The 27,335-nt window shown below is 52.9% G+C and overlaps 1 protein-coding gene across 1 annotated transcript in view; it reads right to left on the bottom strand.

The window, feature by feature from the left end:
• Positions 1-14,278, bottom strand: part of LOC116958029 (cGMP-dependent protein kinase 1-like) — a 295,703-nt gene extending 281,425 nt beyond the window's left edge. Inside the window, exon 1 of the mRNA XM_076058101.1 lies at positions 13,556-14,278. Coding sequence (XP_075914216.1) covers positions 13,556-14,247 — 692 coding nt within the window. The 5' untranslated portion in view covers positions 14,248-14,278. The remainder of the gene's footprint in view (positions 1-13,555) is intronic.
• Positions 14,279-27,335: the final 13,057 nt, after the last annotated feature.

Below are 27,335 nucleotides of genomic sequence, written 5' to 3'. Positions count from 1 at the left end.
TGGCGATGTGTTTACTGCACACGGCACCAGGTGCTCGTTTGAGGCTGAGTCGACCGAAGGAAGGCCCAAGACCGGATCAGATGATCGGCACCGGTGTTGGTGGCTAAGAGATGTTGACAACCTCGCCTGGTACGCAGGAGGTCGTGGGTTCGATCCCAGACCCTGACGATGCCTGCTGCTGCTGCTGTATATTTTGGAGTCTGCGTCTCTCTCATCATCATCATCATCATCACGGTGGCCAGGAGATGTTGACTACCTCGCCTAGTACGCAGGAGGTCCTGGGTTTGATCCCGACCCTGACGATGCCTGCTGCTGCTGCTGTATATTTTGGAGTCTGCGTCTCTCTCATCATCATCATCATCACGGTGGCTAGGAGATGTTGACTACCTCGCCTAGTATACAGGAGGTCGTGGGTTCGATCCCGACCCTGACCATGCCTGCTGTTGCTGCTGCTGTAGATTTGGAGTCTGCGTCTCTCTCTCTCTCTCTATCCCCGTGGTGGTCACTGCGTGGATTGTTCTCCGGGTCCACCGGTCTGTTTCCCCCTCCACAATTAGAATCAACAACATCCACGCGTTCGTAGTTTCTGGCTCCTGCTACCAACTTCCGCGCGGTGATGATGATGCTGATGATGATTATATCAGCCACTCCGTTGAGCCCCTATCATTTGTGATGGCCAGGTCGCTTCTGACATAAGGAGCTACACGGCAGCTTAGCAGACCATTCCCAGCTGCTGTAGATTTGGAGTCTGCGTCTCTCTCTCATCATCATCACGGTGGCTAGGAGATGTTAACTACCTCGCCTGGTACGCAGGAGGTCGTGGGTTTGATCCCGACCCTGACGACGCCTGCTGCTGCTGTATATTTGGAGTTTCCGTCTCTCTCTCTCTCTCATCATCATCACGGTGGCTAGGAGATGTTGACTATCTCGCCTGGTATGCAGGAAGTCGTGGATTCGAGCCCGACCCTGACGATGCCTGCTGCTGCTGCTGCTGTAGATTTGGAGTCTGCGTCTCTTTCTCTCTCTCTCTCTCTCCCCTGTGGTGGTCACTGTGTCGATTTTTACCCTCCACATTTAGAATAAACTTCACGACTTCAAAGAGCATTTGGCTCCTGCCATAAATCTCCACGTGCTGGTGGCGATTACGACGACATGAGCCACTTCGTTGAGCTGTCATTTGTGATAAACGCTTGCCTGGAAAGAGCTGCTACACAGCTCAGTAGGAGTCACCGTACACCTGGTAAAATAACAAAAAAATAACGAAAAAATACATTTCGATTTGAAGCTTTCGTGACTGCATGGGATTCATCTTCTTCGGTTCTTTCGGTAAAGTCACCACCACCACCACCACGTAGAATGAGAATAAAATAATGAAATAACACAATAAAATTCTCGCCACGATGGGCCCCCCACAAATTCTCTGTGACCTTTCCCACCCCCACCGAGATGCGGCCTGTCTATCGCCGCCTGCTGACGTTGGTGTTGCCGTACACCGCACTTAAGCTATTTCGCCAGCAGGCAGCACCATGCCACTGCACATGTTTCCGTGGGTCTCCCTGGGCGTCTCCGTGAGCGTGAACAAATCCGCCATTTGGAGAGTGTTCGGCAGGGCTGTTATGAACGTCCACGTGATGATGATGGTGATGGTGATGATGATGGTGGTGATGGTGGTGGTGGTGGTGATGATGATAAGCAGCTGCGTCGTTGAGTAGTGATCATTTGTGATTGCGAGGTCGTTTCTGAAAGAGAAGCTGTACATATAACGGCTCTATTCGGTAAAGTCACGTAGGTAAAATAAATCAATCAAACAACAACAAATAAAGATGCTAAAAATTCACGACGTCTCGGCCACAACGCAAGTGGCCTTCATCAGGCGAAGGGACCAGACTGTCCAGAGGACAGCGCTGGAGTGAAGAAAGCCAAGGGCAGGTTCGCCTCCTTTTAAGCTGTGTGGGGGTAAAACAGGAAACGCCTTGACAAAGGAAATTATCATAAAACGTGCCACTGTGAAAGCTAGCACATTAGCATAAAATGACATCACACCACCTTGGAAGTTTGGAATGCCACTGCTTGAATAAATGTACCGTGCCGTTGAAAATTAGTTCAATGTTTGGTTCGATTTAGAGCATCTTTCCAATGGTTGCTTAATGTAGGCTAAGTTGCAGCTTTCACAGCTGTTTAAAATGGAATCGTTTTGTTTTAGTCCCTGGGTCTTCGTGGGTGTCTGAAGCGTCTCGAGAAACGCCGCGTTTCGAACATTTGTCTGCTCCTGTAAATGTCCACTCAGTTGTAGCCTTACAGCTGATAAATAAAAAAAAAATAAAAAAATATATTAACTCGTTTATAGTGAATGGCTTCACGTGCAGCGGATGGCTTACCGGGAAAAGGGAAAAAAAAGAGTCCCCCTCTTAAAAAGATCCGAAGATCTCGCGGGGGTGGAACTTCCGGGAAAGAATTTCCCCGAACCCGCTCACTCCGATCGCCCTCACCCCCGGGGGCGCTACTCAGGAGTGATCCTCAGCACCCAGACGCTCACCACCAACAGCAAAGCCAAAAACTATTTTTATACTCTAGTGAGCAATTACGGAGACACTTGCATGGGGCGGTTTATCAGCGACGTCCACAAACAGTTTGCAGGTACGCCACGCGAGATCCCGGGTTGCTCCCCATCGCGAAAGGATGGACGGACGAAGAGAGAGGGGACACGCGGGTGGAGGAATGGCGAGGGTGGGTGTCGGAGGGACAAGTCAGTGGGACAGAGGAAGGGACGGACGGAGGCACGGATGGAGGGACGGAGGTATGGACGGAGGGACAAACGGTTGGACGGAGGGATGGACACACGGAGCGACAGACAGATGGAGGTAGCGATGGAGGGACGTACGGAGAGACAAGACTGATAGAGGGAAGCAGGGATGGAGGCGACAGAAGAATAATCACTGCACCTCCTCAAATCGACATCGTCGCTACCCAGATTAAACACGTGCACTTCGTGCCATCATCATCATCATCAGTGGCATCATCAGTGGCATCACCGCGAAAGCCAACGCTAAAACGTTGCTAGCACGTAGGCATTTCGCAACCTTATTGGCTCACAGGTGGCGACATCGCTTTGTATCCCAGCTCGTGGGTACTCCAGATGGAAACAGGAGGAGGAGGAGGAGGAAGAGGAAGAGGAGGAGGAGGATTTCTCCACAAGTCTGTGGCTGTTGCCTAATGAGGCTACTGGTTGTTGTCATTACCGGCGAAAACTCATACCGTGTCAACCCATACGGTTTACCCCGTATTCTGGTACAGGGAAATTTGGTTTTTAGGTCCATACGGCGTACAGCCGTTTCGATACGGGCAACAACAACAAAATAATTATCCCTCTGTCAGATGAAACTTTGAGATTCAAAGGGCACGGGGTGACCAATAAGGTCTGAATTGGTCTGTACTAAGGTAGGCACTAATAGGGGGTTGATAGGTATGCACTACACCGCTAAACGCTACGTGACTGAACGCTACACTCTTAAACGCTACACTACTGTACCATACCTGTCAACCCATACGGTTTACCCCGTATTCTGGTACAGGGAAATTTGCAGTTCAGGTCCATACGGCGTACGGCCGTTTCGACACGGGCAACAGCAACACAAAAAAAATCTCCCTTTGTCAGATGAAACTTTGAGATTCAAAGGGCACGGGGTGACTAATTAAGTCCGAATCGGTCTGTGACAAGGAAGGGCACCGTTATGGAAACTTCACACAGCGGCTCGAATTGTAAATGTTGTGGGTTTAACTACTCCAAGCACACACAGACGCAACACAACAACCCGGTTGTGAGCGCCGAACTCGTCAATTTAATCGAGGCCACGTGTTGCTGTGTTCACGTGGGACACAAACAGACCCCCATTACTGATCAGCTGCGCTACGAACCCGGCAACCCGCCGCCAACACCAGTGGCGATTATCTGGACCGGTCCTGGGCTACCCCTAGGTCGCGCCTCAGTACTCAAATGAGTGCAGTAAACATCGCCACTGGGGGAGACAAAGGCGGTCGGGCGGGCGTGGTGCTGGCCAACCCACCCACCCACCCACTCGTGTGCTACTCAACACTAACAGGCACTCGCCCCCTACAGCCTGGTATAGGCTACACGGGGGATCTCAGTACACACACTCAGCACGACCTCCTGCACACCGGGCGAGGTAGTTAACATCTGCTAGCCGACCGTGGTGACGACGACGACGATGATGATGATGGAGAGAGAGAGAGAGAAAGAGAGAGAGAGAGACGCAGACTCCCCAAAAAAAAAACTCGCAAACAGCATTCGCCCCCCGATGGTCTGTCACAGGTCGTGTCTTTGTTGGCGGCGGGTTTACCGGCGACGCGACGTTTGAACGTCTGCGATGAGGCCACCAGACAAAGGTTCAGACGCCACGTGCCACGTGCGACCGCCGCACTCCAAATCCCACCGTGAAGCCCCCCAACTCAAATCCCAGCATGAAGCCCCACCTCAAATCCCACCGTGAAGCCCCACCTCAAATCCCACCGTGAAGCCCCACCTCAAATCCCACCATGAAGCCCCATCTCAAATCCCACCGTGAAGCCCCACCTCAAATCCCAGCATGAAGCCCCACCTCAAATCCCACCATGAAGCCCCACCTCAAATCCCACCATGAAGCCCCACTCCAAATCCCACCATGAAGCCCCACCTCAAATCCCACCGTGAAGCCCCATCTCAAATCCCACCGTGAAGCCCCACCTCAAATCCCAGCATGAAGCCCCACCTCAAATCCCACCGTGAAGCCCCACCTCAAATCCCACCATGAAGCCCCACGTCAAATCCCACCATGAAGCCCCACCTCAAATCCCACCATGAAGCCCCACGTCAAATCCCACCATGAAGCCCCACCTCAAATCCCACCATGAAGCCCCACCTCAAATCCCACCATGAAGCCCCACCTCAAATCCTACCATGAAGCCCCACTCTAAATCCCACCATGAAGCCACACCTCAAATTCCACCGTGAAGCCCCACTCTAAATCCCACCATGAAGCCACACCTCAAATCCCACCATGAAGCCCCACCTCAAATCCCACCATGAAGCCCCACCTAAAATCCCACCATGAAGCCCCACCTCAAATCCCACCATGAAGCCCCACCTCAAATCCCAGCATGAAGCCCCACCTCAAATCCCACCATGAAGCCCCACTCTAAATCCCACCATGAAGCCCCACCTCAAATCCCAGCATGAAGCCCCACCTCAAATCCCACCATGAAGCCCCACCTCAAATCCCACCGTGAAGCCCCACCTCAAATCCCTCCATGAAGCCCCACCTCAAATCCTACCATGAAGCCCCACCTCAAATCCCACCATGAAGCCCCACCTCAAATCCCACCATGAAGCCCCACTTCAAATCCCACCATGAAGCCCCACCTCAAATCCCACCATGAAGCCCCACCTCAAATCCCAGCATGAAGCCCCACCTCAAATCCCAGCATGAAGCCCCACTCCAAAATCCCACCATGAAGCCCCACCTCAAATCCCACCATGAAGCCCCACTCTAAATTCCACCATGAAGCCACACCTCAAATCCCACCATGAAGCCCCACTCCAAATCCCACCGTGAAGCCCCATCTCAAATCCCACCATGAAGCCCCACCTCAAATCCCACCATGAAGCCCTACCTCAAATCCCACCATGAAGCCCCACCTCAAATCCCACCATGAAGCCCCACCTCAAATCCCACCATGAAGCCCCACCTAAAATCCCACCGTGAAGCCCCACCTCAAATCCCACCATGAAGCCCCACCTCAAATCCCACCATGAAGCCCCACCTCAAATCCCACCATGAAGCCCCACTTCAAATCCCACCGTGAAGCCACACCTCAAATCCCAGCATGAAGGCCCACCTCAAATCCCACCATGAAGCCCCACCTCAAATCCCACCATGAAGCCCCACCTCAAATCCCACCATGAAGCCCCACCTCAAATCCCACCATGAAGCCCCACTTCAAATCCCACCGTGAAGCCACACCTCAAATCCCACCATGAAGCCCCACCTCAAATCCCACCGTGAAGCCCCACCTCAAATCCCACCATGAAGCCCCACCTAAAATCCCACCATGAAGCCCCACCTCAAATCCCACCATGAAGCCCCACCTCAAATCCCACCATGAAGCCACACCTCAAATCCCACCATGAAGCCCCACCTCAAATCCCACCATGAAGCCCCACCTCAAATCCCACCATGAAGCCCCACGTCAAATCCCACCATGAAGCCCCACCTCAAATCCCACCATGAAGCCCCACCTCAAATCCCACCATGAAGCCCCACCTCAAATCCCACCATGAAGCCCCACCTAAAATCCCACCATGAAGCCCCACTTCAAATCCCACCATGAAGCCCCACGTCAAATCCCACCATGAAGCCCCACCTCAAATCCCACCATGAAGCCCCACCTCAAATCCCACCGTGAAGCCCCACCTCAAATCCCACCGTGAAGCCCCACCTCAAATCCCACCATGAAGCCCCACGTCAAATCCCACCATGAAGCCCCACCTCAAATCCCTCCATGAAGCCCCACCTCAAATCCCACCATGAAGCCCCACCTCAAATCCCACCATGAAGCCCCACCCCAAATCCCACCATGAAGCCCCACCTCAAATCCCACCGTGAAGCCCCACCTCAAATCCCACCATGAAGCCCCACCTCAAATCCCACCGTGAAGCCCCACTCTAAATCCCACCATGAAGCCCCACCTCAAATCCTACCATGAAGCCCCACATCAAATCCCACCATGAAGCCCCATCTCATCCGGCGACGTCACCGCTCATACTCCTCTCCCTGGGCGTTCCCTCACTCTCTCTCTCGCTCTCTGTGTTTTTTTTTACGATCAGAGGAAACAAGAAAGATGATCGGTGTAGTCGGCACTTTGCTCCGTTCATAATTTCGGGTTTTTTTTGTAATGCTTTGCTTTATGTAAACAACCCCCCACCCACTCCACCTTTTATGAATGAAGAATTTCACAAAAAGATTTCACGCTCTGTTCTCCTTACTCCTTCCCCCTCTCTCTCTACCCCCTCTCTCTACCCCTCCACCTCTCTCTCTCTCTACCCCCTCTATCTACCCCACTCCACCTCTCTCTCTCTCTACCCCCTCTCTCTACCCCTCCACCTCTCTCTCTCTACCCCCTCTCTCTACCCCTCCACCTCTCTCTCTCTCTCTACCCCCTCTATCTACCCCCCCCCCTCCACCTTTCTCTCTCTCTCTACCCCCTCTCTCCCTACTCCATGTCTATGTTCCCCCTATGTTTTCTGTGCAATATTTGTAATATTTCGATGTAAAGCTTTCGTGACCGCAGGGATTCATCTTGTTGGTTCTTTCGGTAAAGTCACCACCACCACCACGTAGAAGAAGGGAAACAATAAAATAATAAAAATGAAACGATAAAATAAAAAAAAATATTTTAAAATAAAACATAGAAGAAAAAAATATTTTATTATGTTTAATTTGTATTATTTTCTTTCCATTCTACGTGGTGGTGACTTTACCGAAAGACCCAAGGAGATTTGTAATATTATTATTATAATTCTTTTAACGTCAAGTGCTGCGTCTCTCTCCCGCTCGCCCTGCCTCTCTGTACTTTCCCTCGTGACGTCTCCATAACTGGAACCCGAGATTCCGCGAGTATGTACACCCCCCCCCAGCCCCGCCCCACCAGCCCCCCCCCCCCCATCACCGGGGGCCACGTAAGTATCAACACGACGACTCTTTTTTAAATTGTGTTATCCGACAGTGTTGGACACTTGCGAGTCCCCGTCTTGAAGCACATCATCTGAAGTCAGTCTTGTTCTACGGAGCTTCGTCCGTCTCGCTTGGCCTTTCCCCTTATCCGCATTCGCCTTTTGCAAATTTGCAAAGGGCGCCTCGAGGCATCAGCGCGAGGCGGCGTGAGAAGTCAGCGCGGCATTGTTACGGGTGTGAAAATAAGCCAAGGCTTTAAGATGTTCAAACAACAACAAAAAATGTAAAAATTCCGTCTGTTTTATTGCCAGAAAGGGTAAAACCCATTCTTTCTTTGTCATACTTTGATAACTGGGAAAAAAAGGTCCCATGTTGTAGCTGATCACCCCCCTCCCACCCCCCCGAGCTATGAAGACAGTAAAACCTTGGATCGCGAGAAACTTGGTCTTGCGAGTGTTTTGCAGGAACGAGCAAAATTTGTAAATAAATATTAATTTGATGAGCGAGCGAGGGGTCTTGCAATACGAGCAGTAGTACGTGAGCACGTTTTTGTACTGCCGAGCGTCACGTGATCACACAGCTGATATACGAGTGCTTTGATATACGAGTGCATTTGGATTACAAACACGTTTCCGAAACGAATTATGCTTCGCAATCCAAGATGGTGAGACCACGCCATAGAGAAAGCCGTCTCTGGTCTAACACTGATAGTGATACTAGACCATAGATAAAGCCGTCTCTGGTCTAACACTGGTGGTGAGACCAGGCTATAGAGAAAGCCGTCTCTGGTCTGACACTGGTGGTGAGACCAGGCCATAGAGGAAGCCGTCTCTGGTCTGACACTGGTGGTGAGACCAGGCTATAGAGAAAGCCGTCTCTGGTCTGACACTGGTGGTGAGACCAGGCCATAGAGAAAGCCGTCTCTGGTCTAACACTGATAGTGAGACCAGGCCATAGAGGAAGCCGTCTCTGGTCTAACACTGATAGTGATACTAGACCATAGATAAAGCCGTCTCTGGTCTAACACTGGTGGTGAGACCAGGCCATAGAGGAAGCCGTCTCTGGTCTAACACTGGTGGTGAGTCCAGGCCACAGAGAAAGCCGTCTCTGGTCTAACACTGATAGTGATACTAGACCACAGAGAAAGCCGTCTCTGGTCTGACACTGGTGGTGAGTCCAGACCATAGAGAAACCCGTCCCTGGTCTGACACTGGTGGTGAGACCAGGCCATAGAGGAAGCCGTCTCTGGTCTAACACTGGTGGTGAGACCAGGCCATAGAGGAAGCCGTCTCTGGTCTAACACTGATGGTGAGACCAGGCCATAGAGGAAGCCGTCTCTGGTCTGACACTGATAGTGATACTAGACCATAGAGAAAGCCGTCTCTGGTCTGACACTGATAGTGATACTAGACCACAGAGAAAGCCGTCTCTGGTCTGACACTGGTGGTGAGACCAGGCCATAGAGAAAGCCGTCTCTGGTCTAACACTGATAGTGATACCAGGCCATAGAGAAAGCCGTCTCTGGTCTGACACTGATAGTGATACTAGACCATAGAGAAAGCCGTCTCTGGTCTGACACTGGTGGTGAGTCCAGGCCACAGAGGAAGCCGTCTCTGGTCTGACACTGGTGGTGAGACCAGGCCATAGAGAAAGCCGTCTCTGGTCTGACACTGGTGGTGAGACCAGCCCACAGAGAAAGCCGTCTCTGGTCTGACACTGGTGGTGAGACCAGGCCATAGAGGAAGCCGTCTCTGGTCTGACACTGGTGGTGAGACCAGGCCATAGAGGAAGCCGTCTCTGGTCTGACACTGATAGTGATACTAGACCATAGAGGAAGCCGTCTCTGGTCTGACACTGGTGGTGAGACCAGGCCATAGAGGAAGCCGTCTCTGGTCTGACACTGGTGGTGAGACCAGGCCACAGAGGAAGCCGTCTCTGGTCTAACACTGGTAGTGAGACCAGGCCACAGAGAAAGCCGTCTATAGTCTGACACTGGTAGTGAGACCAGGCCATAGAGAAAGCCGTCTCTGGTCTAACACTGATGGTGAGACCAGGCCATAGAGGAAGCCGTCTCTGGTATGACACTGGTGGTGAGACCAGGCTATAGAGAAAACCGTCTCTGGTCTAACCCTGGTGGTGAGACCAGGCCACAGAGAAAGCCGTCTCTGGTCTGACACTGGTGGTGAGTCCAGACCATAGAGAAAGCCGTCTCTGGTCTAACACTGGTGGTGAGACCAGGCTATAGAGAAAGCCGTCTCTGGTCTAACACTGGTAGTGAGTCCAGGCCATAGAGGAAGCCGTCTCTGGTCTGACACTGGTGGTGAGACCAGGCCATAGAGGAAGCCGTCTCTGGTCTAACACTGGTAGTGAGTCCAGGCCATAGAGGAAGCCGTCTCTGGTCTGACACTGGTGGTGAGACCAGGCCACAGAGGAAGCCGTCTCTGGTCTGACACTGGTGGTGAGACCAGGCCATAGAGGAAGCCGTCTCTGGTCTGACACTGGTGGTGAGACCAGGCCATAGAGGAAGCCGTCTCTGGTCTGACACTGGTAGTGAGACCAGGCCATAGAGAAAGCCGTCTCTGGTCTAACACTGATAGTGATACTAGACCACAGAGAAAGCCGTCTCTGGTCTGACACTGGTGGTGAGACCAGGCCATAGAGGAAGCCGTCTCTGGTCTGACACTGGTGGTGAGACCAGGCCATAGAGGAAGCCGTCTCTGGTCTGACACTGGTGGTGAGTCCAGGCCATAGAGAAAGCCGTCTCTGGTCTGACACTGGTGGTGAGACCAGGCCATAGAGGAAGCCGTCTCTGGTCTAACACTGGTGGTGAGACCAGGCCATAGAGGAAGCCGTCTCTGGTCTAACACTGGTGGTGAGACCAGGCCACAGAGAAAGCCGTCTCTGGTCTAACACTGGTGGTGAGACCAGACCATAGAGGAAGCCGTCTCTGGTCTAACACTGATAGTGATACTAGACCATAGAGGAAGCCGTCTCTGGTCTGACACTGGTGGTGAGTCCAGGCCATAGAGGAAGCCGTCTCTGGTCTAACACTGGTGGTGAGACCAGGCCATTGAGGAAGCCGTCTCTGGTCTAACACTGGTAGTGAGACCAGGCCATAGAGGAAGCCGTCTCTGGTCTGACACTGATAGTGATACCAGGCCATAGAGGAAGCCGTCTCTGGTCTAACACTGGTGGTGAGACCAGGCCACAGAGGAAGCCGTCTCTGGTCTAACACTGATAGTGATACTAAACCATAGAGAAAGCCGTCTCTGGTCTGACACTGGTGGTGAGACCAGGCTATAGAGAAAGCCGTCTCTGGTCTGACACTGGTGGTGAGACCAGACCACAGAGAAAGCCGTCTCTGGTCTGACACTGGTGGTGAGACCAGGCCATAGAGGAAGCCGTCTCTGGTCTAACACTGATAGTGAGACTAGGCCATAGAGAAAGCCTTCTCTGGTCTGACACTGGTGGTGAGACCAGGCCATAGAGAAAGCCGTCTCTGGTCTGACACTGGTGGTGAGACCAGGCCACAGAGAAAGCCGTCTCTGGTCTGACACTGATAGTGATACTAGACCATAGAGGAAGCCGTCTCTGGTCTAACACTGATAGTGATACTAGACCACAGAGAAAGCCGTCTCTGGTCTGACACTGGTGGTGATACCAGGCCATAGATAAAGCCGTCTCTGGTCTAACACTGGTGGTGAGACCAGGCCATAGAGAAAGCCGTCTCTGGTCTGACACTGGTGGTGAGACCAGGCCACAGAGAAAGCCGTCTCTGGTCTGACACTTGTGGTGAGACCAGGCCCCTAAATAAGACTGCTATCTCTGGTGTAGACCAATAAGTTCCAACGACAATGCCCACATATTATCAGAGCAGGTTTTTGCTTGCATGTTCACCACAAGTACCTTGTGTTTTTGTTAATGCGAACTTGATTCCTTGCGACGATGTGGTGTTGGGACATCTTAACACCACCTGTTTTATTGCCCCAAAAAAGGTAAAAACCCATTCTTACTAAATGATTATTGCCATCATCGCTTACTGCCATCCAACCCGCACGCAAAAAAAGCCCAACAACAACAACCTCCACTGTGGAAGTTAAGCACAAGGATTGCAAGTGGGCTCCAAGTTATACTGCCGTGACTAAGCAGTGACGCAAAACTCGACACGAAGCAGTCACACCAAAGTCACTTGAATCGGAGTCAGAAAAACCAAGACCCAAACTGAGTGCAAAATCGTGGCGGGAGGCAAGGACGAGACGCCAAGGAGTTTGGTCGGCACAGGGTGCAGGAAAAGCCTCAATCACAAACGGATCATAATAAGGGGCGGAGGTTCCCTTTGTTCTAGCAACAAAACTGAAACCTTTTTAACGAAGGATTCACGTTACTGCATTAACCACAATACCTGCAGTCAAAATGCAAAACACAAATTACACACTATGATAATATGATGGTGGCATTGTCCTTGAATCTGATTGGTCCACACCAAGGGACGGCTTTCTTTTGAGCCTCGACCACCAATTGGTGCTCGACCAGAGGACGCCAAAAGGCGTTTACACAGCTCAAAGACAATGCCGCTAGCAAAGTAATGAGGGCTCGGGGTGAGCATCTACATCATGAGAGGTCTACATCATTAGAGGACTAATGATGATGTAGATGCTCACCCCGAGCCCTCATTACTTTGATAGCGGCATTGTCTTTGAGCTGTGTAAACGCCTTTTGGCGTCATCTGGTCGAGCACCAATTGGGTCGAGGCTCAAAAGAAAGCCGTCCCTTGGTGTGGACCAATCAGTTTCAAGGACAATGCATCATCAAATATTATCATAGTATGTGTTTTTTGTTTGCATTTTGACTGCAGGTATTGTGGTTAATGCAGTAAACATGAATCCTCGTAAACAAAAAAGGTTTCAGTTTTATTGCCAGAACAAAGGGGGAAAACCACCCCTATTATTATTATTATCATTACATTTTGGCACTGGCAAAAGGAGGTGTAATGACACAAACGGATACTTCACGTGAACAAGAAAAGCGGCGTGTTTTTTTGGTCTGACCGAGTCATGCACACGTACCGACACGTGCACTTGGACACGCGTTGTGGTTACCTTGGACACGGCCACGTGGACACGGACACGGCCACGTGGGACACTCGCACGTGGACCCGCCCACGTGGACACACGCACGTGGACACGGCCACGTGGACACACGCACGCACGTGGACACGGCCACGTGGACTCGCGCGTGGACACGCACGTGGACACTCGCACGTGGACACGGCCACGTGGACTCGCACGTGGACCCGGCCACATGGACACACGCACGTGGACACGGCCACGTGGACTCGCGCGTGGACACTCGCACGTGGACCCGGCCACGTGGACACACGCACGTGGACACACGCACGTGGACACGGCCACGTGGACACACGCACGTGGACACACGCACGTGGACCCGGCCACGTGGACACTCGCATGTGGGGACACGCACGTGGACACGGCCACGGGGACTCGCACGTGGACACGCACGTGGACACACGCACGTGGACCCGGCCACGTGGACACACGCACGTGGACACGGCCACGTGGACTCGCACGTGGGGACACGCACGTGGACCCGGCCACGTGGACACACGCACGTGGGGACACGCACGTGGACCCGGCCACGTGGACTCGCACGTGGACACACGCACGTGGACACACGCACGTGGACACTCGCACGTGGACACACGCACGTGGACACACGCACGTGGACACTCGCACGTGGACACACGCACGTGGACACTCGCACGTGGACACACGGCCACGTGGACACTCGCACGCGGACACCGAACTCACCGGTCGCTCTTCTCGTACTTCCCCACCGCCTCCTGCTCCCCGATCTGGCGCCACAGCTCCCTGGCGGTGGTGCCGGCGGCGCCTCCACCGCCTCCACCGCCTCCACCGCCTCCACCGCCTCCGCCGCCTCCACCTCCGCCTCCACCGCCTCCACCTCCGCCTCCGCTTCCGCCCCTTCCTCCGCAGACCCCCAGGGGCTCGGCCGAGATGCCCTGCGCCCGGCGGGTCCTGGGGCACGTGGGCCCCAGGATGCCCGCGTCCGGCAGCACCGACTGGCACTTGTGGAGGCGCCGGCGGAGGGCGTCGATCTCGGCATCGCGCTCGGCCAGCGCCGACTCCAGCTCGCGGATGCGGGCGTCGCGATCCGCCGGGCTGCTGCTGCTGCTGCTGCTGATGATGCTGCTGCTGCTGATGATGATGCTGGCGGTGGTGGTGGCGGTGGTGGTGGTGGCGGTGGAGGCGGTGGTGGTGGTGGTGGCCACGCGAGGGGATGACGGAGCAGAGGGAGGTGGTGACGACGATGATGCAGGAGCAGGAGGATCAGGTTGTAGCGGCGGCGGTGGCGGTGATGATGATGATGATGGAGGAGGAGGAGGAGGAGGTGGAGAGGTCGTGGCGGTGTTGTCGTTGTTGTTGTTGTTGGATGAGGGCGAGGTTGAGGAGGTGGAAGATGGTTGGTTCGGGCAGTTCATGGTGGCGGTGGTGGTGGCGGTAGTGGTGGTGGTGGTGGTGGTAGTGGTGGTGGTGGTGGTAAAGGTGGTGGTGGTGTTGGTGGTGGTGGTGGTGGTGGTAAAGGTGGTGGTGGTGTTGGTGGTGGTGGTGGTGGTGGTAATAGCAATAATAGCGGTGATGTTACTGCCTAAGGTGATTGCAATGGTGGTGGTAATGGTGGTGATGATAGCAATGATGGTGGTGGTGGCTACAGTGGTGGTGATGGCCTCAGAGTGCACCTGGCCTGGCACAGACGCCGTGGTTGACCTCACTTAGTGACTTTCGTGGTGAATGGTGGCCGTTGGTAGTACGGATGGTGGAAGAATCTCTCAACTCCGGAAAGTCAGTAATATTGCAGACGGTACTATTATTGTGTTAGCTTGAAGGGCAGTCCAACGCTGGACATGTTTCAAAGCTTTGGAATCAAAGAGTATTGAATACGGAGGAGGGCGGACGTGGAGGAAGAGAAGCGGTGGAGGAGGTGGAGCAGACGTTGGAGGAGGAGGAGGAGGAGGAGAAGGACGAGGTGGAGGAGGTGGAGGTCGCGATACAGTCCCACAGAGAGACGTCCAGGTATCTTGTTCAGAACCGTCGACTCAAACCGTCCAACATTCCGAGAAGCAACGGTACCTGTGGAGAGGCGCGGGGAGACTCAGCTCAGGCGCGTCAAAGCCGGTGTGTGTTGATTTTTGTTGATTTTTGTTGTTCTTGTCGTTGTTGTATGTTGCCGTTAGGATGCCCAAAAGGTTGGTGGCAGCTTCTCTCAGCCGTTATGCGAATCCGACAGCAAAGGGGGCCGACAGACAGCCCCCGAGTTGGCGTGTGGTCCGTGAAGTCCCAGTGTTGAAGACCCTGCCTGCCGTGCTTGGAGGGACCAATATTGGGCTAGATGTCACGATGTCAGCCCACTCTAACGGCGCACCAGTCTGTGTGCGCGTCTCTGTGTGAGTGTGTCTGTGAGCGAGCGCGTCTGCGTGCGTTGCCAGAGATGGCGAGGCAAAAACGTTGAGGTGGTCTCAACTCAAGATCCAACGCTGAAGATCTGCTACACTTCAGAACTCAAAACATTGTTGAAGGGTTCTCAACACTTCAGAAAGCCCAGACTTTAAGAAAGCTGCACTGTAGAAGTCCAGTATTGAATAAGCTAGAGATTGTAAGGCTGTCATTGAGGAGGTATCGACACTGAGATCAAACATTGAAGAAGGCTGCACTGTGGACGCCCAGTATTGAAGAAGTTAGATATTGTAAGGCTGTCATTGAGGTCCCAACACAGACGTCCAGTATTGAAGAAACCAGAGATGATCTTGCTAATGTCGAGGTCTCAACAGAAAAGTTCAATTTTGAAGAAGGATGCACTGTATTGAAGAGATTACGAGGCTAATATTGAGGTGGTTTCAACACAGACGTCCACACTTTAATAAGGCTGCATTGAAGAAGCTACGGATTTTAATGGCATCAGTGAGGAGGTCTCAACGCAGACTTCCAGACTTGAAGAAGGCTGCACCACTTGCAGACGTCCAGTATTGAAGACGCTGAACAGGTTATAAGGCTATCACGGAGGTGGTCTCAATAAACACGTCCAACATTGAGCAAGGCTGCACTGCACAAGCCCGTGGCAACGTGGATCTCGAGACTAAGGTGCACTTGATGAGCGAGAGGATTGAATCGGCGACACTGGACCGGGTCCGATGTTGATCCGGCTGCACTTGAGGAGCAGGGGGTGTGTGGGGGGGGGGGGAGGATTGAAGGAGGCTGAGAGCTTGGGAGGCACGTGGCTCGCAGGAGCTATCGCTTTGGGGTGCCGTTGCTACCGCTGAGGTGGCTGATGGCAACGGTGACGTTACCGAAAGAACCAGAGGATATGGTAACGATGATGCCACCGCTGACGATGCTCCTGGGGGTGATGTTGATGCGACTGATGTTGATGATGATGATGATGACGATGACGCTACTGCTGACGATAGTGATTTCACTTATGGCGGTGGCAATGCAACCGAGGATGATGTTACCGACCGCAATTATTGACGACGATGATGATGATGTTACCGATGACGCTTATGTTATTGATGATGATGATGATGATGTTGTCGACTCCGAGGAGCCGGTTACCTTGAGTCACTCACAATCCTCTCCCATCTGATCGGTCCGCTGAAACACACGAGGCCACCAATCACCACCACCACCACCACCATCGCCACCGCCATCACCGCCACCGCCATCACCGCCACCATTGCACACTCCGTGCCATCGGGAACCCGCTTTGGGTCGAGTCGACCTAGGCGTGGAGGCGGAGGAGTCCGCATGCGCATTGCGCAGAGCGGCTACGCCCTTACGCACCCAAAAAGGGCAAAACAAAACATCTCCCCCCCCGTGTAGCCTCTTAACGGCCTGTCGGTGCGAGTGCTGGCTGCTGCTGGTGGTGAGTAGCGGCAGCAGCATCATGAAGGCTACCGGCACCGTGGCGCAAAGAGAGGCGGTGGTTGGCCAGCACCACGCCCGGCCGCCTTTGGCTCCCCGGGGGCTGGGAGTTTGACATGCAGACGCGGACACACTCGTTTTGAGGCTGCGGCGATCCTTGGGGTAGGCCCAGGACCGCTTCAGGACTTCGTTTAGCGGGCGTTCGTGGCCGAGGATGGGAACGTAAATTGGGGGGTCTCCGACGGGTTCGTAGCGCAGCAGCGTAGCGCTAACCGCTGCACCACCGCCGCTCGCCACCACACACAAAGACAAAGATCCCCCATATAGCCTACAGACTGTAGGGGCAAGTGCTGTTAGCGAGCACCTATGAAGGCCGGAACGGTACACGAGGGGGTGGGTGGCCAGCACCACGCCCGACCGCCTTTGTCTCCCTAGTGGCGATGTTTACTACGCACCGCACCAGGTACTCATTTGAGGCTGAGTCGACCTAGGGGAGGACCCGGGACCGGTTCAGATAATCGTCACTGCTGGTATTGGCCGTGAGCGGGAATTCGAACTCCGGGTCGCCGGGTTCGTAGGGCAGCGTAGCGCTAACCGCTGCACCACCGCTCCCCACCACACACAGACACACACACACAGTTTAACACGTAGGCTTTCGCGACCAATATTATTCATAATAAAGGTGTGTTTGGGTTAGATCGCGTTTATTTATAAATGTGTCGTAACCCTCCACCACCCGACACGGCCAATCAGCAAAAAAAGTGTCACGTTGACAAAAGACACAAATAGTTCACTACTTTAGCCCACCGGTGTGTTGAAGAGTGAATCCACATGATATGACTTAAGTGATGACGTCACCCTGCTGCTCTATATAAAACCGGGAGCAAGAGAGGGCTTTACCATTCTGGCGACTTACCCGACGATGCTGGATGTATTTACCAGCGAAACGTCGTACAACTCAAACTGTAAATGTTGTGGATTCACTCTTCAACACACCGGTGGGCTAAAGTAGTGAACTATTTTTGTCTTTTGTCAACGTGACACTTTTTTTGCTGATTGGCCGTGTTCGGGTGGTGGAGGGTTACGACACATTTATAAATAACGCGATCTAGCCCAAAAACCTTTATTATGAAGACACAACAACAACAACAACCGCCATTCGCCACTAAGTGGCGGTGACGTCACCACGACGCTTGTGCCAGGCTATGTGCACCCTGAGGCCACGTGAAGTGTCGAACGCCCGCTGGCAGGAGGTCACGGGGCAGACCCAGGTGCCACGGGTCGACTGACTGAGATGACTGGCTGATGCACCACCTGTGCCCCCTACTGTGCCAACCTGCTGTGCTTTAGCCACCCGGTGCTCCGCTCGTTGTTCTGAGCGTCGCTCCTCCGCCCTCCGTTGTTGTTGGAGGGCGACTGCCTCCAACTGCCCAGTAGCATCCTTCACGAGCCTCCTCCACAGAGGCCGATCTTGACACCGCTGGTACCAGTCATCGGCAAGTCCACTAAGCTCCACGTCCTCCTGTACCACATCACTCCATCTCTTCTCTAGCCCGTGCCGCGCCCGCTTAGCCCCCTCAATCCGGCCGAACAAAAGCTGTTTCGGCACGCGGTGGCTGGGCATGCGGGCTACATGACCCAGACATCGCAACCTTGCCCGCCGGAGGAGCTCACCGATGGGACTATGTCCAGACCTTTCAAGGATTTGTGAGCTCCTCACACAATCCAGCCTCCAGGTTAAACCCAGGATGGATCATAGGCAGGACCAGCCTGGATGTCTCTAACCGGCGAAGATGTTCCATTCGAGGGGGTCCACGTTTCGCAAGCGTAGAGAAGGGAGGACATGACCGTGGCCGAGAAGACCTGAAGCTTCGTGTGGAGTGACAGACCAGGTAGCTTCCACACAGTGGCGTTATGCAGCCTACGAAAAGATATTGCCGCTCGACTGATTCGGAGTGAGACCTCAAACTCAAACAAAGGTCCTCTGTATAGCATCAACAGACTGTAGGGGCAAGTGCTGTTAGCGAGGAGCTATGAAGGCCGGAACGGTACACGAGGGGGTGGGTGGCCAGCACCACGCCCGACCGCCTTTGTCTCACTAGTGGCAATGTTTCATACCGCACCAGGTACTCATTTGAGGCTGAGTCGACCTAGGGGAGGACCCGGGACCGGTTCAGATAATCGTCACTGGTGTTGGCCGTGAGCGTGAATCGAACCCGGGTCGCCAGGTTCATAGCGCAGCGTAGCGCTAACCGCTACACTATCGTGACACACAAGTAATACACACACATATAGACACACAGACGCACACACACAGACTCACACATACAGACTCACAAAAACACACACACACATATATAGGCTCACATACACAGACTCGCACACACTCACACGCACAGACTCTCACACACAGACTCACACACACAGACTTACACCCACATAATCACACAGACACACAGACTTACACCCACATACTCACACACACACAGACTCACACACACAGACACACACACACAGACTCACACACACAGACACACAGACTTACACCCGCACATATAGACTCACAGACACAGACTCGCACACACGCACAGATTCGCACACACAGACTCACAGACATACACATACACACACACAGACACATAGAGACTCACACACACACAGAGACTCACAAACATACACACATATACAGACTCACACACACAGACACATAGAGACTCACACACACACAGAGACACATAGACAAACACACATATACAGACACACACACACAGACACATAGAGACTAAGACGCAAACACACAGAGACTCACAGACATAAACACATATACAGAATCACACACACAGACACATAGAGACTCACACACACACAACAACAACAACCGCCATTCACCACTAAGTGGCGGTGACGTCACCACGACGCTTGTGCCAGGCCATGTGCACCTTGAGGCCACGTGAAGTGTCGAACGCCCGCGGGCAGGAGGTCACGGGGCAGACCCAGGTGCCACGGGTCGACTGGCTAAGATGACTGAGATGACTGGCTGATGCACCACCTGTGCCCCCTACTGTGCCAACCTGCTGTGTTTTAGCCACCCGGCGCTCCGCTCGTTGTTGTGAGCGTCGCTCCTCCGCCCTCCATTGTTGCTGGAGGGCGACTGCCTCCAACTGCCCAGTAGCGTCCTTCACGAGCCTCCTCCACAGAGGCCGATCTTGACACCGCTGGTACGAGTCATCGGCAAGTCCACTCAGCTCCACGTCCTCCTGTACCACATCACTCCATCTCTTCTCTAGCCCGTGCCGCGCCCGTTTAACCCCCTCGATCCGGCTGAACAAAAGCTGTTTCGGCATGCGGTGGCTGGGCATGCGGGCTACATGACCCAGCCAACGCAGCCTTGCCTGCCGGAGGAGCTCACCGATGGGAATTTGCCCAGATCTTTCAAGGATTTGTGAGCTCCTCACACAATCCAGTCTGGATAAACCCAGGATGGATCGTAGGCAGGCTAGCCTAAATGTTTCTACCTGGCGAAGATGTTTTATTAGGGGGGGTCCACGTTTCGCAAGTGTAGAGAAGGGAGGGAACGACCGTGGCCGAGAAGACCTGAAGCTTAATGCGCAGCGACAGACCAGGTAGCTTCCACACAGCGTTACGCAACCGATGAAAAGATATTGCCGCTCAACTGATTCGGAGTGAGACCTCTGCTGTTAAACTGGAGCCGGTCATAAGCACACTGCCCAGGTATGGGAAACTCTCCATTCTCTCTAAAACTGCCCCATCACCGATTGGGAGTTCTGGGGGTGGAGTGTCCGATGGTACAAAATACCCAGGCAGGTGCTTAGTTTTGGTGGGGCTGATGGTAAGGCCCCACCTCTTAGTGGCACGCTCCAGTCTCAGCAGCAGCGTCTCCAACTCCTCCTCTGAATGAGCAGCTAATCATCAGCATACATCACGTGGTTGAGCAATAGGGAGCCATCCCTTGACCGCACCCGGGCATCGATCAGCCTCCCATTATATCTGTACCAAATGGAGATTCCCTCGGTACAGCTATTGAAAGCTTCGCGAACTACGTGGTCAAAATATATGTTAAATAATGTGGGAGCTAGAGGACATCCCAGTCGCACCCCAAGGTGTACAGGGAATGTCTCTGACTCCCGGCCACGTAGTTTTACCTGGGCCCGCTCACCATCATGAAGGTCCTTAATGATCGTGAGCAGAGGGTCAGGGACTCAAAAAGCACGAAGAACAACCCAGAGCCCAGGCCTACTGATGGTATCATAGGCCTTGACCAGGTCAATAAAGCAGAGATGTAGGTCTTGTTGGAATTCCCTACATCTCTGCTGTAGCAGACGGACAGAAAATATGGCATCTGTGCAGGACCGCCCTTTCCTGAAACCGCATTGGGGCTCCGCAAGCCTCTCCTCAGCGTGCCTGGCAAGGCGATGTTGAATAATCCTTGCCAGGACCTTTCCCGGCACACTGAGGAGTGAAATGCCCCTGTAGTTGTTACAGTCTGTGCGGTCCCCATACTTAAAGAGGGGGACCACCAGGGCATCCTTCCAATCCTGCGGAACCCGTCCAGTGGTCCAGACTGTTGTCATGATGTCATAGAGGGCAGTCTGTGCACAAACGCCACCCTCCCTCAGCATTTCACTTGGGAGCTCATCTCTGCCCGGTGCCTTTCCTGGTCTCAAACTCCGGATCGCCTTCAGTACTTCCTCAACAGATGGCACCTCTGCCAGCCACTCACAGGGGGTGAATTCTTCCAATATTTGAGGCACCGCAGCCTCAGCAGGGTCATCCTCACTTTGTGCCACGATGTTTTCCTGGCTGAGGGGTTTCTCCTCCCCCAGGACCTCACAGAAATGCCCAGCAAATCTGCAAACCTGTTCCTGGGGGTAGGAGATTGGTTCACCGTTTTTTCCCCTAATAATGGTAATAGGTGTGGCGCTGCAGGTTACTTTTTTATGGAGTTAAATAGAGATTTGTGATCGCGGGCCACTGAGGCAGACTCCATATTCTCAGCAACCCGCGACCACCACCCATCCTTGCAGAGCCTCCCGGCTCTCCGAACCTCCGAGCAAAAGCTGCCGGTAAGCCTCCTCATTCTCTGACGTGGGATTCTGTAGCCGATGACAGTGGGCCTGTCGCTTTTTCTCAACTATCCTGAACACTTCCTCTGTCAGCCAGGGTCTCTGGGGAGGTCTGGACCGCGTACCCAAAGCAACCATTGCAGCTGCATGAGTCACAGTCCTAAACCTCGCCCATTTACTCTCGACATCAGGAGGAGTGGGGGACGATGCTAACCCCAGCCGCAAGCGATGATGAAATTCTCGCTTGCAACTTTCATCAGCTAACTGAGACCAGGCCACTTTAGGTTGGAATGGGGTCCTGGGTGTACACCCACCACCGGAGTGGAAGAATGGCAGGCGCATCTTACAGATGACTAGTCGATGGTCAGAGGGCAGATCAGCTCCACGGTAAGTCCTGGTGTCAAGGACATGGGCTCGCATCCGCTGCTCCGTCACTATGTAGTCCAACAGATGTTCTTGCTTGGACCCGGCATGCATCCATGATGTTGTGTCGATGCGCCGATGCCGGAACAGCGTGTTGGTAATTACAAGCCCATGGGCTGCAAAAAAATCTAGCAGCCTCCTACCGTTGTTATTGAGCTGATCTGGCCCATGCCCTCCAATCACTCCAGACCAGGTGCCAGCATCATGACCAGCTCGGGCATTGAAGTCACCCAACAAGATGACTCTATCCCGAGGGGCCAATTTAGCCAGCACTTGTGACAGGAGGTCATAGAAGGCATCTGACTCATCGGTTTTGCCTGCATCCCTCCACGGATGTTCGTCTTCGGTGGGGGCATAACTACCCACGACCACCACTCCTCGCCTCCAGTTGATGGAAAGGCGAGCCCAAGGTAGCCTGGGGCTTACAGCTTCCACACCTCACCGCCACGCTCCCACGCCCCCTTCATTCTTTTGTTCAAAAGAAGAGCCACACCCTGTTGTTTGGCAGTCTGCTGCCCCGAGTAGAGGACTGTCCACCCCTCATGGTGGCAAAAGCCAGAACCGGTCCACCGGACCTCCTGAATGCCACAGAAATCCAGGCGGTACCGGTCCAGCTCCCAACAGAGGAGTGGCAGCCTCTCCTCCGCAGTGAGCATCCGAACATTCCACGTGGCCACACGAAGTGGCTTTTCTTTGTTTCTGGAGGAGCCCCGAGGGTAGAGATTCAATCTCCTGGCTCCGCCAATTGGGGTTTGGCCAGGAGACGTCATAGACGTCTGTCCTCCCCGGGGCCTCCGGCACAAGCTTATTAGTTACATATTTAAGTTTAACTCGTGGTTTAGTGGTAATTAATTGAAGGTGGAGGGGTTATCAGCCCCTCGCACCCGTCCATAGCCCTCGTTTAGCCACTGTGGTGGTCACAGACACCAGAATGGGAGAGGCCAATCGGAATTGGCCCTCCCCCCCACAGCACTGTCCACGAAGAGTTGCCACACACACACAGAGACTCACAGACATACACACATATACAGACTCACACATACACAGACACATAGAGACTCACACACACACACAGACTCACAGACATACACGCATACATACAGACTCGCACACACACACAGACACATAGAGAATCACACACACACACACAGACTCATAGAGAATCACACACACACAGAGACACATACAGACTCACACACAGACACATAAAGAATCACACACACAGACACATAGAGAATCACAAACACACAGAGACACATACAGACTAACACACACAGACACATAGAGAATCACACACACACACACATAGAGACTCACACACACAGACACATACAGACTCACACACACAGACACATACAGACTCACACACACAGACACATAGAGAATCACACACACACACAGACACATAGAGACTCACACACACACAGACTCATAGAGACTCACACACAGAGACTCACAGACACACACACACATACAGACACACACACAGACACGTAAAGACTCACACACACAGACACATAGAGACTCACACACAGACACATAGAGAATCACACACACACATAGTGACTCACATACATACAGACACACACACAGACACATAGAAAATCACACACACACATAGAAAATCATACACACATACATACAAACACACACACAGACACATAGAGACTCACACACACACACACAGACTCACAGACATACACACATATACAGACTCACATACACACAGAAACACATCGAGACTCACACACACACAGACTCACAGACATACATACATACAGACACACACAGACACATAGAGACTCACACACACACAGACTCACATATACATACATACAGATACACACACACAGACACATAGAGACTCACACACACAGAGACTGACAGACATACACACATAGATACATACAGACACACACACACAGACACATAGAGACTCACACACACAGAGCCTCACAGACATGCACACATATATAGACTCACAAACATACAGACACATAGAGACTCACACACACACAAACTCACAGACATACACACATATACAGACTCACACACAAACACATACACACACACATAGATACTCACACACACACAGACTCACATACACACATACATACATACAGACATACACACAGACACACAGACATACACACATATACAGACTCATACACACATATACAGACTCACACACACACACAGACTCATAGACATACACACATACATACATACAGACACACACACAGACACATTTAGACTCACACACATACACACACACACATAGAGACTCACACACACAGACTCACAGACATACACATACATACATACAGACCCACACAGACACATAGAGACTCACACACAGACACACAGACTCACAGATATACATACACACATGCACACAGACACACAGAGAATCAGACACACAGAGACTCACATACACACATACATACATACAGACACACACACAGACACATAGAGACACACACACACATACACACACACACACATAGAGACTCACACACACAGACTCACAGACATACACACACATACATACAGACACACACACACACAGACACATATACAGACACACACACACAGACTCATAGACATACACACACACATACATACAGACACACACACAGACACATAGAGGCTCACACACACAGACTCACAGACATACATACGTCCATACAGACACACAGACACATAGAGACTCACACACACACACACAGACACACAGACATACACACATATACAGACTCACACACACACAGACTTATAGACATACACACACACATACATACAGACACACACACAGACACATATACAGACTCACACACACACATAGAGACTCACACACACACAGACTCATAGACATACACACACACAAACATACAGACACACACACACATACAGACATACACACAGACACACACACAAGGACACACAGAGAATCAGACACTCGCCCTCACCTCTACGATCAAAGCAGAGTCGCATCTCGAGCAACTCGCGCCGAGAGTCTGAGAGGGCGGAGAGAGGAGGGGGGATGGGTAGGGAGAGAGAGAGAGATGGTTGTGGGAGAGAGGGAGGAGAGAGGGAGGAGAGAGAGAGGGAGGAGAGAGATGGTTGTGGGAGAGAGGGAGGAGAGAGAGGAGTTGGGGGTGAGAGGAGAGGAGAGAGATGGTTGTGGGAGAGAGGGAGGAGAGAGGGTGGAGAGAGAGGAGAGAGAGAGATGGTTGTGGGAGAGAGGGAGGAGAGAGGGAGGAGAGAGGGAGGAGAGAGGGAGGAGAGAGAAGAGTTGGGGGTGAGAGGAGAGAGAGAGGGTTGTGGGAGAGAGGGAGGAGAGAGGGTGGAGAGAGAGGAGAGAGAGAGATGGTTGTGGGAGAGAGGGAGGAGAGAGGGAGGAGAGAGAGGAGTTGGGGGTGAGAGGAGAGGAGAGAGAGATGGTTGTGGGAGAGAGGGAGGAGAGAGGGAGGAGAGAGAGGAGTTGGGGGGTGGGTAGGGAGAGAGAGAAAGAGAGATGGTTGTGGGAGAGAGAGGAGAGAGAGGAGAGAGAGAGATGGTTGTGGGAGAGAGGGAGGAGAGAGAGGAGTTGGGGGTGAGAGGAGAGGAGAGAGAGAGAGGGTGGAGAGAGGGTGGAGAGAGAGAGAGAGGGTTGTGGGAGAGAGAGGGTGGAGAGAGAGAGATGGTTGTGGGAGAGAGAGAGGAGAGAGAGAGAGGGTGGAGAGAAGGAGGAGAGAGAGGAGTTGGGGGTGAGAGGAGAGAGAGAGGGTGGAGAGAGAGAGGGAGGAAAGAGGGAGGAGAGAGAGGAGTTGGGGGTGAGAGGAGAGAGAGAGGGTGGAGAGAGAGAGGGAGGAAAGAGGGAGGAGAGAGAGGAGTTGGGGGTGAGAGGAGAGAGAGAGGGTTGTGGGAGAGAGAGAGAGATCGTGGAGAGAGAGAGAGGGTGGAGAGAGAGAGGAGAGAGAAGAGTGGGGGGTGAGACAGAGGGAGAGAGGGTTGTGAGAGAGAGGGAGATCGTGGAGAGAGAGAGAGGAGTTGGGGGTTAGAGGAGAGGAGAGAGAGAGAGGGTTGTGGGAGAGAGAGGGTGGAGAAAGGGAGGGTGGTGATGGTGAGGGTGGAGAGAGAGGAGTTGGGGTGGGGATAGAGAAGTGGGATGAGCGGAGGGAGAGAGAGGAGAGAGACGAGAGAGAGGTTAAGAGAAGGGAGAGATGGATGTAGCAGAGAGTAGCAAAGAGTCACGTGACCTCCTCCTCGTGCACCTAGCCTGGCACAGCAGTCAACCCATTGGCACCTGCAGGGTCTGTCACGTGACCTCCTCCTCGTGCACCTAGCCTGGCACAGCAGCACAACCCATTGGCACCTGCAGGGTCTGTCACGTGACCTCCTCCTCCTGCACCTAGCCTGGCACGGCAGTCAACCCATTGGCACCTGCAGGGTCTGTCACGTGACCTCCTGCCAGCAGCGAGCCTTCGACACTTCACGTGACCTCGGAGTGCACCTAGCCTGGCACAAGCACCGCGGTGACGTCACCGAACGGCTGTTGATGTCACGTGGCATATCCCAACACACACACACAGACAGACACAGACAAAGGTGCCCCCTGTAGCCTATGAGAGGCTGTTGGGGCAAGAGCAGTTAGCACTCACTCACTAACACTCACTCTAACACTCACTCTAACACTCACTCTAACACTCACTAACACTCACTAACACACACTAACACTCACTCTAACACTCACTAACACTCACTAACACTCACTAACACTCACTCTAACACTCACTCTAACACTAACTAACACTCACTCTAACACTCACTAACACTCACTAACACTCACTCTAACACTCATTCTAACACTCACTAACACTCACTAACACACACTAACACTCACTCTAACACTCACTAACACTCACTAACACTCACTAACACTCACTCTAACACTCACTCTAACACTCACTCACCCACTCACTCTAACACTCACTAACACTCACTCACTAACACTCACTCTAACACTCACTAACACTCACTAACACTCACTAACACTCACTCACTAACACTCACTAACACTCACTAACACTCACTAACACTCACTCTAACACTCACTCTAACACACACTAACACTCACTCTATCACTCACTAACACTCACTAA

This window comes from Petromyzon marinus (genome assembly GCF_048934315.1).
Source record: "Petromyzon marinus isolate PM22_M1 ecotype Great Lakes invasive population chromosome 68 unlocalized genomic scaffold, UKy_Petmar_22M1.pri1.0 chr68_unloc.1, whole genome shotgun sequence".
Lineage (NCBI taxonomy): Eukaryota > Metazoa > Chordata > Hyperoartia > Petromyzontiformes > Petromyzontidae > Petromyzon > Petromyzon marinus.
This window is presented reverse-complemented; position numbering and strand designations above follow the sequence as displayed.